At 44.9% G+C, this 17,848-nt stretch overlaps 1 protein-coding gene across 1 annotated transcript in view; it reads left to right on the plus strand.

Moving 5' to 3' along the window:
* The window catches only part of LOC138526456 (zinc finger protein 684-like), a 235,324-nt gene that overhangs the window by 53,220 nt on the left and 164,256 nt on the right, over positions 1–17,848 (plus strand). Inside the window, exon 2 of the mRNA XM_069637228.1 lies at positions 7,639–7,765. Coding sequence (XP_069493329.1) covers positions 7,639–7,765 — 127 coding nt within the window. The remainder of the gene's footprint in view (positions 1–7,638; positions 7,766–17,848) is intronic.

Consider the following 17,848-nt stretch of genomic DNA (forward strand, 5'->3'; position numbering starts at 1 on the left):
TTCATTACTAAATATTCTCAAGATAGTGACTGCCTATATGGGCTACTTAATAAGCATTGGCATCTTTTGAAGTTAGATTCCAATCTACAACATTATATCACTCAACGAACCAAACTTATTTTCACCCAAAATTTGACTCTTAAAAATAAGCGTAGTCCCTCGTTTCTTAAACCAAAACTCGATCCCACAAGTGATACCAATTGGTTGAGGAATATGTTATCTGGGTTTTATAAGTGTGGCAACTACAACCTTTGTCAATTTGCTTTTACACCAACAATGCTTTTTGTATGTCATGGTGGAATACAAACTCAAATTCAGGACTTCATCAATTTTAAATCTAAGCTTGTTGTATATGCTCTACATGTGTCTGTGATAGGGTATACATTGGAAGCACCATACTTGAGCTACGGATCAGCACCTCTCCAATCTTAACAGTCAAGATCCGAAATTACTTCTCCCGGTTCACTGACAAACACAACATCAATTTGCCAACATGAAGGAAATTCGCTTTGTAGGCTTACAACAAGCACGAGCTAACATCAGAGGTGGCGACTGTCAACTTCACCTCTGTCAACTGGAAGCTCGCATGATACTACCCTTGGTCTAAACAGTGAACATGAATTAAATGTATTCTTATGAAGGGTTTTCTTATGAAGGCTCCATGTATGGTTTGTACTTGTATCCGGGGAGTACCTTGTGTATAGACCCATGGTTTCTCTCATTCTTTCGTCCGACTGTTTTCCAAATTGTTACAATTAATTGTCCTCAGTTTTATACGAGAGGCGTCTAAATGAACGGGGGCAGCAAGTTCGTAACCTATTCTTTGAGATGGAATATGACACAATCAGTGTGGAGCACTGCTTAAACTCCAACAACATTAGGTATCATCTATTCTTTTGCCTAATACAGTCTATGGAATGGAATGAATGGAACAATATAGGCTGCTAGTTTTAATTTTTTGTGGGATAGACACACTTCAGGTAGACCCACAACTACTCATTATAATCACATAATTCATTGTAGAACACCAGATACCAATGCGCATGCGCAATCCAATATATTGAGAAGATGGTACTTCGGCCACGATAATAATTTATCTAGTGTTCAGTGGCAATGAATAATGGACATACCAATGGCGACAATGGATCACAAGACCAGTTCTATTTTATTTTTTAGGACAAGATTTGCAACTGTATAGCTTTCTCATTGTGTGCTAGCTATTATTGTCAATATTGACCCAATGACAATTATGAACACGCAAACTAATGAATTTCAACATGCATACCACAGGATGCAAGTTTGCGGTAGATCCACAACCAGATATTAAAATAATACAATTCATTGCAGAACACCAGATACCAATGCTCATGCGCAATCCAATACATTGAGAAGAAGGATCTTTGGACACGATAATAGTTTACCTAGTGTTGAGTGGCAATGAGCAATGGACATTCTCTAGGTGAGAATGGATCACAAGACCAGTTCTCTCTTACTTTTTAGGACAAGACTTGCAACAGTATATCTTTTTCTTTGTGTGCTAGCTATTATTTTCAATATTGACATAATGTCCGTTTTGAACGAGCAAACCAATGAATTTCAACACGCATACCACAGGATGCATGTTTTATGGTGAGAAACAACAATCCCAATCATTAATTTTTACGTATCTGGCACGTTTTCATGATATTCATTTCGTGATTGGGCCGCAATCACTTGACCTACTTGGCAATACATTACTATTAGGGATGGGGTAGATGCGAGCAAAGCTCGCTGTAACACGATTCAGCTGACCGGCAGGACACTGACATGGGGAACCCATAAAGGACTCTGGTAATTTCCACAAAGGAACGCATTACGAATATGGGATTATAAACATATTCAATAGTATATCTTGTTGGATTGAAGCACCTAATGCGTGCTTTTGTTTGATAATATAGGTTGCATGGAATTTAAGAAGTATGTGGAGAGCTCATATTTTTAATTTGATTATTTGAGGGGCCGTACGAAGACAATAACTTTTTGTCTGACTATCAATCTAATTCATGACAAGGAGCTGATATTCTCAAACCAACTTATTTTCTCCTTCGAGATGTAGGTTCAGAGAATTCAATTCAGGAACTTTTCATCATACCTTAACCAAGCGGGCTAACATACTATATTTCATTGAGGTAAAAATAGTCCGCATATACATGCCTTTTGCACTCACATGGGCCAAATATTTTCACGTGGCCTGCAATATGGCACGTGTGGTTTGTTAGAGGTGCGTACCAGTACCCATTTTGGTGCATGGACACTATTGCAGTGGGCACTCACATGGGGACCACTGGTAACGTGATCTTAAGAACTGATGTTTCTTTGAATGTGTAAACATTGCGGGTATAGGTTTTGCCAATTAGCGATGAATAGACATCATGCAGTTTATCTTTGGATCTAAACATCCAATTGTCTAAACTATTATCTCACCCCCTTTCATTTAGGTTCTCTCAAGGTCTCTCAACTGTATATTTACACTGATCATGTACCAACATGATGATATAGCATTCTCCATTTATGTTGCAATGAATAACAATCTGTATTCATGTATATCACATCAGTGCCTAGATGGATTCATGACAATTGGTAAAACTTAGATTGGATTTTGATGATGTCTTATCTGGCTATTTGCTCGTTACAATTACCTGTTTATACATATGGTGGCTGATATCATACAAACTACATTATTTTTCACAAATTTTGGGTTCAGAGGAATACACACTCAAATTGTGATATAATGGTTGACAGATCCAATTGCATTCTGTATCCTAACAATTGTTTTATTTTTCCTTGTCTCCTCTCCTCCTGTTTTTCCCCATCATTCTTTATATCATACCATTTATTTTTTTGTTATCTAAAACCCTCTGAATGTTTTTGACGAAAAATTATTTGGATGACCTACTCATGTAATAGCATGGCTTCTTCAATTGTTTTTGGCCTTGTTAAGGACCCAAAAATGTTTGTTTTCAATTACACCAATGACATAAATGGTCTATATGTGTTTTATAAAATGTGTATCACAGATTTGATACTGTGCCTTGAAAACAACCAACTTGGTGGAAACACATGTCAACAACAACCGTATCGACCATAGAATAAAATATGATGAACAATAAGATTTGACCATACTCACTACAATGTGCATGTGACAGCGCGTATTTATGGAACACTCCAGTTGTTATGTGTGTCTGAAGGTCCAACATGGCTGTTTCAGTACTGTGAGCCATCCTGAAACCTGATTGTTGTTTGTGCAGGATATTGTTGGCTTCCACAAAGACTTGCATCTGCAACGCAGCTGCTTTATCAAGAATCTTCAATAAAAAATTGCAGTTTGTAGTTGGCCGTAGATTGCTTGGATCTCTTGGGTCCAAACCTGTTTTTTTTTTTATCAAATGGGTTACTGCAACGATTTTAATGTCGTCAAGAATGTGGCTGTCTCGGAAGGATGCGTTTACTAGTCGCGTAAAGAATGGTATGAAGATTTATCGGTGTTTCAATACTATTCTCGGGGCTAGTATGTTCTCTGTGCAGGATGTAGGTCTCATGGATGCTCGGAGCGTAATGGGTTGGAAGTGACATTTCTCGACCTTTTCTTGCGCCACTAAGTCAGTCATTAATTTTTGTCCGTCTGGTACTGTGACTTGATTTATCCTAATTGTTTCTCTAGCCTTTGAGGTTTTTGCCATAAGGGCCTCCTGTACTTTTATACACTCGCTTTGTGATTGTTGAGCCAGATGGGATAAGGCTTTGGGTTTTTCTAGGGATCTCAAAGAGCTTGCGCTTGGAGTTTGAGGCTATAGCTATTTGCTCATTGTAGACGTTTTTCTTAGACACAATAATGTTTTGTTTGTACCGTGAGTCTGCGTCTTTCTTTTTATTCTTGTTTTGTTTTAAGTGGTTGGCTGTTTTACCCATATAGATTCCAGTTTCCTTTTCTCTCTTTTTAAACTGGCTAGCTGAGCCGCGAACCATTTTTGATGGTTTATATTTGCCCTAACTAGTTTCCACCTAGCTGGAGCTGCCTGTTCGACTAGTTCTTGAGACAGTGTGTTATATATTGAGACTAGTTGTTCGCATGGGTCTATTTCTGTTTGTGTCATGACGTCCTGTATGCACTTTGCTAGTTGTGGCTTCGTGATTTTGTTAAAGTTTCTATTCAGAACTCTTTTATGCTCATTCTTTGTTTTGTGCACTGGCCCCTTCAGTGTTATGATGAAATCAACCCTGTTGTGGTCAATCCATATACATGGTGTGGTTCCTTCAATTTTGATATCCAAGTTGCGGGATACTACCCAATCTAGCATATTACCATTTGGTGCAGTAGGCTTGTTGTTGCAAACCTTAAAGTCAATATCATTTAGGGCTTTTTCTAACACAAGGGCCTCTTTGTACATGGAATCCCCTCTCCAGCGGTGTAAATCCCCCATAAGTAGGGTTGCTGTGTTAGTTCCGCTAAGACTGTGTAACAGCTGGTTTATTTCTTCGTTGAAGTCACATGATGAATTGAACATTGCCTTGAAGGGGCATGCCATTACATTGCTATTCTTGCATTAGCAATTATGTGGAAATGGCAATTTGTACAGGTATGAGAATCAAAATAATGTTATTTTTGCGCCTTACATATCTAACTATTGGTCTTTGCAGACAGCCCCAAGTATACTTTCTCATTTTGCCACTGTCACATTGGGGTATTGACAGATTAGGCGAGGGGATAGTCTAGAAACCTAACTCATTACCATAGGTTAGGAACCAAGGGTCGTTGGAGGCATGAACATTTCATTCAGATAAATGGCTGCTGGAGATGGAGATGAAACCCCAGCCACTCATTTCACCTTTCGTAGTATGTTGGTTGGCAGGCTTAGAGCCATCTCAAACCTTGGGGCAGGGGCCTGAATCCCTCGTCATCCTCCCTCCCCTAACCCCCCTCCCCCGATATATACCCTACTGTCTCAAACAGGGGTGGACTGGCCTATTGGGAACTCTGGAGATTTCCCGGTAGGCCTCTGCACCCTGGGCCTCTTTTGTGTGGTATTTCCAAATTATCCCATAGGGAAAGGGTTGGGATTGTTGAAATTGTGTAAAATGGGGCCACTTTGAAAATTATTTCCAGGGCCTCTTTTGGTTACCAGTCCACCCTTGGTCTCAAACAAGCCTCAGGTGCCGCTCATTCACTGTACACAGCCAAATGCCAGTAATTAATTCCCCCTTTCCCAGCCCAACACTTGGTGTTGAGGCACCTCTATAACCTCGAGTTCAGAATGATGCTAAAACCCTTCCAGAGTCCTTCACAGGAAGATTGATGCATTGAGGAGCAGGAGTGCTAAAAGATGTAGCGTGGACTTCTTTAAGGTTCTCACGAAGCTAGGTGATCCCATCTCTAGGCCTAAAGTAGGTGCCATGGCATTTTCCTTCAAGGGGTTGCCAACAAGAGCCAGGGGGCACATGCAGACTTTTGTGTGTTTGGTGGATGGAAAAATCAATCTCTCTCTCTCTCTCTCTCTCTCTCTCTCTCTTTGTCTCTCTCTCTCTCCTCCCTCTCCCTATCCCTCTTCCTCTCTCTCCCCCACTCTCTCTCTCTCCCTCTCTCTCTCTCCGGCCTTGGCAGGCAGACTCTTAGTGTGGCGGTCCGGAAACAAGGGTGCTAGTAACTTTACTGGCACCCTTGTTTCCGGACCGCCACACTCCCAATAAGGCCCATTATCATAAAGGTTGAATTGGAACAAAGCTATGATTTGTGGGGTGCAACACCAACAACAAGGCTTCAACCTGAGTGCCAGAGAAAATGTGTGCCGAGTGGGTGGAAAGCAAATTATGCAGAATATTTAAAAGAGAGTCAATAGGCCTGGGAGGATTGCTCAGGGGCATCGTGCTTGTCATGGAAGCAAGACAACACCGATCAGCCTAGTTTGAATCCCGGTTCCACGATTAGAGGCGGGACTCTGGCATAAAGCATGATATAAGAACCTCAATTTAATATATTTGCAATAAAGTAGAAAAATGCCTCTGTTTCATTTTACGACACTTGCCTTGCTTTATCTGTGTGACTGAGAGCCTTCAGAGTTGGAGGAGAAGGATGGACTTTACCTGCAAAGGGAATGGAATTTACATTACAAAAAAAGCATTGTGGTGTTTTGGGGTTTGCAGCACAGCATGTGAAATGCTACTTTCTTACATGCTGTCCGCATATTTTACACTCGGCATGTTAAATCATAAAAAAGGAACCACATTAAAAATGTAGGCTTTTAAAAATTCCAGCTGGGTGTTCAAAGTACAGGGTTTTAACCTAAAAGTTACAAATTCAAGAGTTCCTGTCCCAGCACAGTGATGGCTTGTAACTCTTGGCCTGTGCTTGGGGAATTGCAGATTCCATGGGGCAGAATGACTTTTTGTCTATCGGTTTAACAAACACAACTGAAGGGCACTTGCTGGGGCGACCATCAGCCCAATGCGCTTCTCCAAGTCTGTGAAAGAGAGAAGATCCTTGGATGCAGAAGAGTGTGGTTAAGATAATTCAAAACACAATTGCAGAAAACAGCCAGGGCCGAGGCAACACAGGAACTTGACACCTACGTACGTACTATGCGTGTGTGTGTTTCTCTAGATTGGCATATCACAGTGTTATGCACCAGGAATGACATACATTAACCTTCTAGAATGTAGGCAGTGTAGCACTGACGTATTTTGAATAGCTTATTTTTTCTAATAGCACTTGCTAGTTGCATAGCGATATATGCAATGGAAGGTACAATATGTTTACAGCCCGGTTGTTTGTAGAATGCATGGAGCAGGTTCATTAGTGTTATGTTTGGTGAACGGTGACGCACACTTGAAGAATATCCTTGGGCAGTTGCAGTGGTTTGGTAAACAGAGACTCGCATTGCTTGTCCTCTTCTTACTCACATGTGCATAGGATCCAGATATGAAAAGTCCTATTTTAAGTTTGTTCTTAACCTTCGATATGTATGCGTTTAGGCGGGATCTCTAGTGGAAGGAAGTCTGTTCCAGACAGTGGTGGCTTGGACTGTAAAATGACTACGCTTCTCTTGTCCTTCCTGAAGGACAGCATCCTCAATCAGCTTTTATTTTCTGATCTGGAACATCTGCGGACAAGATAACGATGTCGTCTTTTTGATAAGGGCCTCATCTTGTCCCCGAAGTTTACCACTATTTTTTTCTTCCTTTCAGCAGACTCCACATGTTAACTTTTGTCTGTCTCTCTAAAGTTACTATAACCCCTTAACCTTCCCTACCGCATAACCCTATTTCTGTTTGACAACAGGACGTTGGTGTACTCAACACTCAACATGTTGCTGCTCTTTCTGAGATAACCAAAGCATGATTCTATTGTAAGTGATGCAATCGGATGTTAGAGATATATCTGGGATTACATACACCTTTTATGTGGAGCTGCCCTTACTAAGATTTCATTCATTAGGTGGCCTCTTTGCAGTGTGCCTTATCATGGATTCCGTGACGAGCCGCATCCCATGACTTCACATTACCTGTGCGCAGATTCTGGGATAGCTGCAATTTTGTCTGTATCACCAATATTTATTGTCATTTATTTGATGTAGAAAGTGATATTACATTTTCTGTCTGTTTCAGGCTCATGTTACCTTTCATGATGCTTCGGCCTACTTTTCAGAAGAGGAGTGGAAGCTTTTACAGGAATGGCAGAAGGAGCTTTACGCCAGTGTGATGAAGGAAATACATAGAGCCTTGATCTCACTAGGTAAGTTTGGGCTATTATGATGATTAGTGATCGCTGCAACACTGGACATAAAGACTGAACCATGCTCTTTATTTCAGTGCTGATGTTAGGGAAGTAGTCAGGTGTAGTAGGCAAATCAGCATAGCACACAGCAATGTAGAGATGAGGTTTTAAAAGATTGGGAGCTGTGAAATGTATTTGTATTTATTTATTCGGTATTTATAATGCACCTATACAGCAAAAGGTTTTCAAGGCACAACCAGAAGGAGGTTTGGGGGTACAGGGATGAACAAAACAAAAACGGTTCTTCTAGGTCTTGTCATTCGGATCGTGCAAGTGCAGTAAGTGGGAAGTGCTGGTCAGGGCGGAAAAGGGCCCAGGGTTTATGCAAGCGTCAAGGGGAGGCCAGGTGGACAAGTGCCAAGGGAATGCAGAGAGTGCAGGGGGCGATGATCCACATGCTAAGTGCGAGGGATAGGGTTGCAAGGGCTCAATGGGGTGCAGGACCAGCCAGGCTAGTGCAGGGGGAGGGAACCCGGAAGGGCAAGTGCAGGTTAGGGGTTGGGGGGATCTTGGGAGACCAAGTGCAGGGGTAGACTGGTCAAGGGAGGCCTGGTGCCCTGAAAGCATCTGAATGAACCAGGCAGCCAGTCAAAAGGTGGCCAAGGTGGAAATTAGCAGGGGAGGGGGAGTGGGAAGGGGGAAGAGAAAAGGAGGGTCTTGAGAAGCTTCTGGAACTTAAGGAGATCCGGCTCAAGTGTGAGAGGGGCAGGGAGGCCATTCCAGAGTGTGAGGAACCGTAGGGCGTCCTTACTTCTTTTCTCCCGGATTCTCTTCTCAGGTGGCCAGGGAAAGGCCATCGCTTTTGGATCCCGATCCTGGGGTGTATATGCGAGGGAGGATTACCTCGGTGGAGGGAACTTGGGGAGTGGGGATAGGACGCCCTTATGTGAGACATTGTATCCCCCATTCCCTTTCCAAAATGAACCTTCTATTCCCCAAGCCCTTGTAGGCTACTGTCAGCCCTTAACCCCCTTCACCCCCAAACTCTTCCTCCCAAAATACTACCCTAACACTTGAATGAGGAAGAGACCAACTAGGAGGACACATTTGGGTGGGATAAGCACATGCCTTTTATTATTAATGCAGACACACATCAGTCAAGTACCAAGACGACGAGGAGACAACACAGAGTTATGCACACTTCCTTTTTAATCAAGCCTCCACAAACACCACTCTGGTACTGAGACGAGAAAGAGGGCTATGGAGGATTTCAGATGGAACAGCCAGGCATGCCCAACTAATGGGTGGAACACCCAGGCATGTCCAGCTAATGGGTTTTACCATGGTCAGGCAATTGGACTGAATGACCCAGACCTGTGGTCATTTAACAATCCCAATGGATATAAAATGCTGGCTGCACAGCATGAAAAAACGAGCAGCAACAGAGAAGCTGGATGAGAAAGCAGGCTGGTGGCAAAGCAGGCTGGAGAAGAGCAGACTGGAGAGAGAGGAAAGTGAGACATTGGTGCTGGGAGACGTGTCGAGCAGGAGAGTGGGACGCTGAGGTGAGGCTGGCCGAGAGAGGGTCTGGAAGCCCTGCAAGCCCTCTGTGCCGGGTGCAAGCAACGGGAGCTGTGGGGCGCCGAAGCACTCCAGTCGCAGTGGGACCCCAGGAGAGCGACGCAGTGCTCTCTGTGGCCTCCGCGAGGGAAGAGCCGAGGTGTTGGAAGCCAGAAAGCAGAACGAGAAGTGGAAAGAAGCTGACTGTAGCTGCTGTGTAAAACCGTTGAGTGAAAACAGGGAAACGCTCATACCGGGGCACTCCAGGAACTTGAAACAAACACTGTTTGAATACCAAACACATTAAAAGACATTGTAAGCAATTTTGAATGCAGCACACAGCAAAAGCAAGTTATGGGTACTTGTAAATGGAGTCAAAGCAAGGTGGTTCAAGTAGAAGATACCACAGCATTGTTTGAGACACAAGTGTTGGCAAAGCCAAGAGACTACCAAGAAGGGTATGAGATGAGAAACCAAGTATTGGACAAAGCTAAAGAGTACAAGGAACTGCAGGTTAAGAGGAAACGTGTATTGGCAAGAGCCAGAAGAATACAGAGAGTGTAACCAAGTACATGGTGGCCAAACAAGCCACAGTAAAGTGCTGGAAGACTATAACACTGATGAAAGAAACAATCTTCACTGTCAAAGGCAAGCAGTGGAAAGTTGTTGATGGAAAGCAGACCAGAAGGGGTATCGGTTGTGTGACCTGTAATGGGTGAACTGCGTGGTCCGACAACTGAGCCTATAACAAGTGCTCCCCTTTATGGAAAGAGCCAATGAAAGTATCAATAAAGAATCTTGTGTTTTGCAACAGCCGCGTATGTGATTTTTGAAGTCAAGAAACATAACTATTTATGTGACCTAGTGAAAAATACTGATAATAAAAGAGCTGGGAAGTGTCCCAAGGAATTGTGTTGTTTTGAAAAGCTGCAAGGAACCCTGATGCTTTGTGACCTGTTTTGTACTTGGGCAAAGGGAAGCTGATTACAAGCCAGGAGCTGGAAGAAGCTTGCAACTTTATTTTGAACACTGTTCATTTTGATGCTGACATCCCCACACATTCATACAGTTAGTTGTGAGGGCAAGTATAGGTTTTGGATACAGATAGACATTACAACTTTTGAACTAATACAGAAAACAGATTCAATGTCTAATTAATGATGCCTTCACAGGAGGAGAGAGATCTACCCCCCATGCTCTGCTTGGAAAAGCATTTTATCTGTAGAGTTGGAGCTAGAAGATCGAAGGGGGTATTTAGGGAGAGAGGATTTGATCTAGCGGGTTCCCAGGCCCCAGAAAGGCTTGTGAATGATGCAGAGGGTCTTGTACTTGATCATCACAGCAAACAGGAGCCAGTGGAGAGATTTTAGGGCTGGAGAGATGTGGTTGCTGGGCTTGAGGCCAAGGATAAGTGTTGCAGTTCTTTTCTGGATTAATTGAAGGGGGCGATAGGAGGAAGTAGGCAGATTGAGGAAGAGGCTGTTGCAGTAGTCCAATCTGGAGACGACCAGAGCTCTGGCGACATTGAGTTAGTGGGGGAAGGTGAGGAAAGGGAGAATACCTCTGAGGAGGTGCAGCTGAAAGTGGGCCTTCTTAGCAAGGTCCCTGGTGTGAGGAGAGAAGGAGGTAGAGGAGTCGACGATGACACCAAGGTTGTTTGCCTCACAGGAGGGTGAAGGGGGGATCCCATGGAGGGCAGCCAGAGAGTAGGAGGGAGCTGGGGTCCCAACAAGAAGGATCTCTGTCTTACTGGCATTAAGATAGAGATTGTTAGCAGTGCATCATGCTTGAATGGCAGACAGTCAGGAATGAGGGAAGAGGAAGCAGTGGAGGGAAATTTGAAGGAGAGCTGCATAACACTGAAAGTTAGGAGAGAAGGTCGGAGATCAGGGATCTATGTGATCCGACCGCGGGACATTCATTTAATGTCCCGCCGTCGGAAAGTTTGCATGAGAAAGGTCCGAACTACCAAAAGTTTCCACCTTTCTCATGCGAACACACGTACATACCCACACCCTCACCCACACCCACAACACACCCCCCATCCACACCCTCAGAACACCCCAACCCACGCCCCCAACATAAACAAAACCCACTTACCTTCTTCTTCACGCTGGGTCCCTGCAGCGCCATTTCCCTTTCACTTCCGTGATCGGGAACTGGTGCCGCAAGGCCCTTTTTCTTTTTTTTTTAACGGAAGGCTGCAGGGGTTCCCCCCGAAACACCTGCTCACTATACTGTTTTTTTGACAATGCTACCACCAAAGGATCGAACCTTTGGTGTTCCAACCTTTGGTGGTAGCATTTTTAGAACTTTTGGTTCATGCAAACCATTATATTCGGTAAAAAGGTACAAACCCGGAGATCAGATGGGCTAGAGGGGCAATGTAGATGGTGAAGAGCCATGGCAAGAGAATAGCGCCCTGAGGGACACCACAGGTGGGGAGTGAGATGGAGGAGTGAACAGGGCCCAGTTGAACCCCGGAAAGGTCAGTCAGCGAGGAAGGAGGTCAACCAGTCTAGAGCCAGGTCTGTGATGCCAAGGGTATCACAGAGCCGATTTATAAGGGTGGCATGATTGACCGTATCAAAGGGAGAGGAAAGGTCAAGAAGGATGAGAACAGAAGGAGAGTTGTAATCGAGATTAGAGAGCAAGTTCTCACGGGTGTTCAGGAGTGCAGTTTCCATGCCGCTGGCTGCTCTGAAGCCAGCCTGGTGGTTGTGGAGACAACCAACAGATTCATTGTGGTGGATAAGCTGGGAGATGGCAAGCTTCTCCAAGAGTTTTCCCAGGAAAGGGGGTATTGGAGATAGGGTGGTAGTTAGCCAGAAAGGAGGGGTCGGTAGAAGGCTTTTTGATGAGAGGGTGCACAAGAGTGCTTGAGGAGTAGCAGGAAGGATCCATTGGCAAAGGAGTGATTGCAGAAATCAGCCAAGACTGGAGCAAGGGAGGCAATGTTGTCCTCGATAGTTCTGGAAGAGCAGGGGAGCACCTGCTTTGATGAGACTTTTAGAGAGACTTGTCTAGAGAACTCATTAGGTGATGTGGGAGACAAAGAGGAGAGAAGGAGGGCAGGGGAGAGGTGGGCCAAAGGAGGCCTGAGAGCGGGTGAGGGCGAATGAAGTGGTGTAGAGGAGAGTGAGGAAAGGATGTCCCCAGTTTTAGTGATTAAGTAAGAGGCCAGTGCAGTGCAGAGGGCTAGGGAAGGTAGAGGAGAAATGGAGACTGCAGTAGGATTGGCAAGTTCCTTGCAGATTTTGAACAGTTAATTTGTGTTGTTAGTGGTCCCAGAGATGCAGGCTTGGATACAGGCCTTCTTCGAGCGAATGGATAGTCTGTATTGCCTTTGGAGCAGGCGGCAGGCCAGTCTGTCGAAGGATGTGCTCAAAGCCTGCCACTTTCGCTCAGCAGCTCAGAGAGGCCAGGTCAGAGTTATACCAGGTGTTGCACTTGGAGGCAGGCTTTATGCAAATCCTCATGACATGGACAATGATGTCCCGAGCGTTGGAGATGGAGAGTTGAAGGTTAGTAATAGCTCTGTCAGTGTGAGAGTCGAAGTCAGGAGTAGGAGGGGGAATGAAGGTGGTGGCAAAAGCAGCAATTACCACTCACTTCCTTGCTTGAAATGATGGAGAAGGAGACTGGCATTGCGGGTGGGGGCTTAGCCGGGGGACCCAGGAGGTCCAAGTGAAAGAACAGGAGAGCATGATCAAAACGGGAGAGAGGTGTAGTGAGAGGGTTGGAGATGGGGAATTCTGCTGAGATGAGAGCATCCAAGGTGTGTCCGGCTGAGTACATTGGACCGGAGGGAAGAATGTAGAGGGGAAGAGAGTCACAGAGGTTGCGGCAGTGTCCAGAGGTTGCATCTGTTAAGTTTAACCAACACTTTTCTGTGAAAGTAAGGTTTACACTCAGTGTTTCCTAAAACAACAAGACAAAAATGGTTCCTAACTTGTCTTCTAATCGGAATGAAGCTATTGAGACTTTACCTGTCTCACCCTCTCCCCGCCTCCAACCCAGTGAATAGAGGATGTGGCAGGGAAACCCTCGGAAGGGAGAAAACCCTGAATCGCTGGAGAGTGGAGGTGAATCAGGAAGCAGACTAGATCCCAGTCGTCTTCCTGGAAGGAGTTCCTTCTAGACCCGTAAGCGAACACCCTCGAGGTCCGGGAATGGGAGCGGGGCTGTATCAGCAGCTAACAGGAGCTTAAGGATGAGAAGGTAAAATAGGTGAGTATTTCTTTGAAAGGATGATGACAGATCGGAGAGAAGAGAGTGGTAAGAAGTCTAACCGACCTGTTAAAGGCGCAGATTGGACAAAAAGGGGGTTTCCAGAATTGCACTCTGGGAATAGTAGTCCGGAAGTCTGCTGATCCCTAGATTGAATGGCAAAGTAGTTGTAAGTAAGAGACTACGTTCCGTTAGGTTTAGTATAATGTGTGACAGGAGAATGAGAGAATATGACCTACATGACCGAGGAGACTCGAATGGCAGATTCAGCTGTAGATGCTATTGTTAGCTCGGAGGAGCGGTCTTCAATGAGGGGGAAGCGTCTAGGAAAAAAGCAATGTTGGAAAGGAAGGTATTATTATGAGGAAGCCTCGGTAAGAAGTAATAAGTAATAGACAGAGAAATATGAGTTTCCTATACGGGAATTTACGGAGCGTGACCACCATGAGCAGTAGCAATGCACTGCGGTCTCTGTTCTGGTTCGTTATATATCGTTACCTGGTCAGTGGGAGGAGATTCCCCAGGTAACAGTGCGAACACTGGAAAGTCAGTTTGCTCATACAGCGCCATCTTGGGAGAAATATTGTGGATATATGGCTTAAAGCGCCAGCAGCGTAGCACGGACAACCTTTGTGCGGTGTTCATAACAGTATGCCCCCGCCCAAGGGAGGTGCAACCCGGCTTCCCCGGGTGGCGGCGGTAAAAGTCACGAATCAGCCTGGGGGCATGAACTGCAGATGCAGGCTCCCACGACCTCTCGGCCGGGGAATAACCTTTCCAATCAACCAAAAATTGGAGAACTCCTCTATGAAAGCGTGCATCACATATGTCGGACACCTCATATTCCGGCCCATCATCGCTGAGTACTGGAGGAAGTGCTTTAGAAGTGTTCCGATGAAACCTGTTCCGTACATCAGGTTTCAATTGGGAAACATGGAACGTGGGATGGATACAATTCCATGAACGCGGGAGTTCCAATTTGTAGGCCGCACAGCCCCTTGGTTCCAATACCTTAAAAGGACCATAATATTTGGGAGACAGTTTAGATGGGATGAGGCGTCTGGGAAGGAATTTACTAGCTAACCATACATAATCCCCAACGTGTATGAGAGGGGCCGCAGATCGGTGTTTCTCTGCCTGTGTCTTGCTTCTTTCCTGTGCCATCCTCATGGCTTCCAACGCTTTTAGATGTCCTTGTTGGATAGAGTCCACTAAATTCACAAGACTACGGAAGACTGAAGGGGAAGGCATCGTTGAGAGAAAAACAGAGGGGTGGAATCCGTATGTGCAGTAGAATGGAATAACTCGGGTGGCGGAATGAGTAGCATTGTTGTATGCGAACTCTGCAAGCGGTAACAGATTCTTCCAATTGTCTTGGGTTGCAGAAATATAACATCTGAGATATCCCTCTAGGGTCTGATTAAGACGCTCCGTTTGCCCATTTGATTGTGGATGGAACCCCGAACTCAAGGCCCGAGAGATACCCAGTGTTTTGCACAAATGTGTCCAAAACCGTGATGTAAATTGAGGCCTACGGTCTGATAATCGTATCTGGAAGCCCATGCAATGTGAAGATACAATCCAAAAAAACTCGGGCCATATGCATAGTGGAAGGTACCGTGGGAAGAGGGATGAAGTGTGCCATCTTGGTTAAGGAGTCTATCGTTAATATTATGGTGGTGCACTGGTCTGATGGAAGAAGATCCACAATAAAATCAGTGGAAATGATTTGCCAAGGTCTATCTGGCAGAGGCATCTGTACCAATTTTCATAACAGAGGTCTTCGAGGTGATTTCGTTTGAAGGCAAATCGCACAAGAGGCAATATAGTACTGCACGTCTTTCCTCACTGTGGACCACCAAAAGTGTCAGAGAACTAAATCCACTGTTTTGGTGAATCCCATATGTCCGGCGGCTACCGAATCATGACATAATCCCAACACTTCTTTACGAAGAATATACGAAGAACATCAGTCGGTATGAATAGCCTGACTCCCTTGAAGAGGAGTCCTCCACTGTGTGTCAAATCTTGTTGAACTGGGAGATTCGGATTGAGGACCAGTAGCTCTTTCACTTGATCTTCTATCTTTGATAAGAAATGATGGATGACCGGTATGAACACTGCTTTGGGGAACATAGGTTCGGGGTTAAAGGAGTTGGGTTCTCGACCTTCACTGCGAGACAGAGCATCGGCCTTCAAGTTTACTCTTCCTGGGATGAAAGTGAAAATGATCCGAAAAGGTGAGAAAAAATGAGCCCATCTAGCTTGATAACTGTTGCACGTTTGTGCATTCTGAAGGGTTCGCAGGTTTTGATGATCAGTCCTAACTTCAATGGGATGTTGGACTCCCAATAACAGGTGGCGCCATTCCTCAGATGCCCGTTTTATGGCAAGGAGTTATTTTTCCAATACCGTATAGTTAATCTCGGTAGGAGTTCAAGTCTTTGACATGTAGGCCACCGGTCTCTCCGTGTTCTGCGCGTCCGACTGCAAGAGGATGGCGCCGATAGCAAACTGAGAGGCATCCGATTCCACTATGAACGGCAGATTTTGATCAGGAACAGCCAGAATCGGAGCTTTAATGAATACTGTAAAAAAAGGTGGGTGAGGCGCGCACTCAAATTCCTGGCCAATATACTACATGAAGAAAGAAAAAATATATAACAGGTTTAAATCCCAAAAGTGCCCAATTCACTGGGTTAGATCCCAATTGCTGCAAAATATTCACAGGGTTGGATCCCTTCTGCTCCATTTCTGCTGCTGTTCTCCTCCTCCTAGCGCTTTCGTGTCCCAACACTCTTCAGGGAGGCTGTGTTACCTTGCTTTTCAGGTGAATCCAATTAAATTGCTAATGCAGTCTCTAAGGATTATGGGAGCTGTAGTGAAAAAATGTTGTTCAGTTCAGGTGACCAAGGAAAGACTCCCCTCCAGGAGCACACGTCTTACCCTTAGCAGGGGGGGGGGGACCATAACTATGGTTCTCCACTGTAGGGCAAAATATCCCTGGTGCTGCAGCCTCTGGAGTCCGGATCTCCACAGATTACATGTAAAAAAGGTGGGTGAGGGGCCCACTCCAATTCCTGGCCAATATACTACCCGAAGAAAGAAAAAATATATAACTGGGTTAAATCCCAAAAGTCTCCAATTCACTGGGTTAGATACCAATTGCTGCCAAAATATTCACAGGGTTGGATCCCTTCTGCTGCATTTCTACTGCTGTTCTCCTCCTCCTAGCGCTTTCATGTCCCAACACTCTTCAGGGAGGCTGTGTTACCTTGCTTTTCAGGTGAATCCAATTAAATTGCTAATGCAGTCTCTAAGGATTATGGGAGCTGTAGTGAAAAAATTTTGTTCAGTTCAGGTGACCAAGGAAAGACTCCCCTCCAGGAGCACACGTCTTACCCTTAGCAGGGGGGGGACCATAACTATGGTTTTCCACTGTAGGGCAAAATATCCCTGGTGCTGCAGCCTCTGGAGTCCGGATCTCCACAGATTACATGTAAAAAAGGTGGGTGAGGGGCCCACTCCAATTCCTGGCCAATATACTACCCGAAGAAAGAAAAAATATATAACTGGGTTAAATCCCAAAAGTCTCCAATTCACTGGGTTAGATACCAATTGCTGCCAAAATATTCACAGGGTTGGATCCCTTCTGCTGCATTTCTACTGCTGTTCTCCTCCTCCTAGCGCTTTCGTGTCCCAACACTCTTCAGGGAGGCTGTGTTGCCTTGCTTTTCAGGTGAATCCAATTAAATTGCTAATGCAGTCTCTAAGGATTATGGGAGCTGTAGTGAAAACATTTTGTTCAGTTCAGGTGATCAAGGAAAGACTCCCCTCCAGGAGCACATGTCTTAACCTTAGCAGGGGGGGGGAAACCATAACTATGGGTCTCCACTGTAGGGCAAAATATCCCCGGTGCTGCAGCGTCTGGAGTCTGGATCTCCACAGATTACATGTAAAAAAAGGTGGGTGAGGCGCGCACTCCAATTCCTGGCCAATATACTACCTGAAGAAATTAAAAATATATAACTGGGTTAAATCCCAAAAGTGATTACATGTAATTTGTGGAGATCTGGACTCCAGAGGCTGCAGCACCGGGGATATTTTGCCCTACAGTGGAGAACCACAGTTATGGTTTTCCTCCCTCCCCCTGCTAAGGGTAAGATGTGTGCTCCTGGAGGGGAGTCTTTCCTTGGTCACCTGAACTGAACAACATTTTTTCGCTACAGCTCCCATAATCCTTAGAGACTGCATTAGCAATTTAATTGGATTCACCTGAAAAGCAAGGCAACACAGCCTCCCTGAAGAGTG

This window comes from Ambystoma mexicanum, chromosome 7p (genome assembly GCF_040938575.1).
Source record: "Ambystoma mexicanum isolate Mex_15411 chromosome 7p, UKY_AmexF1_1, whole genome shotgun sequence".
Taxonomy (NCBI): Eukaryota; Metazoa; Chordata; class Amphibia; order Caudata; family Ambystomatidae; genus Ambystoma; species Ambystoma mexicanum.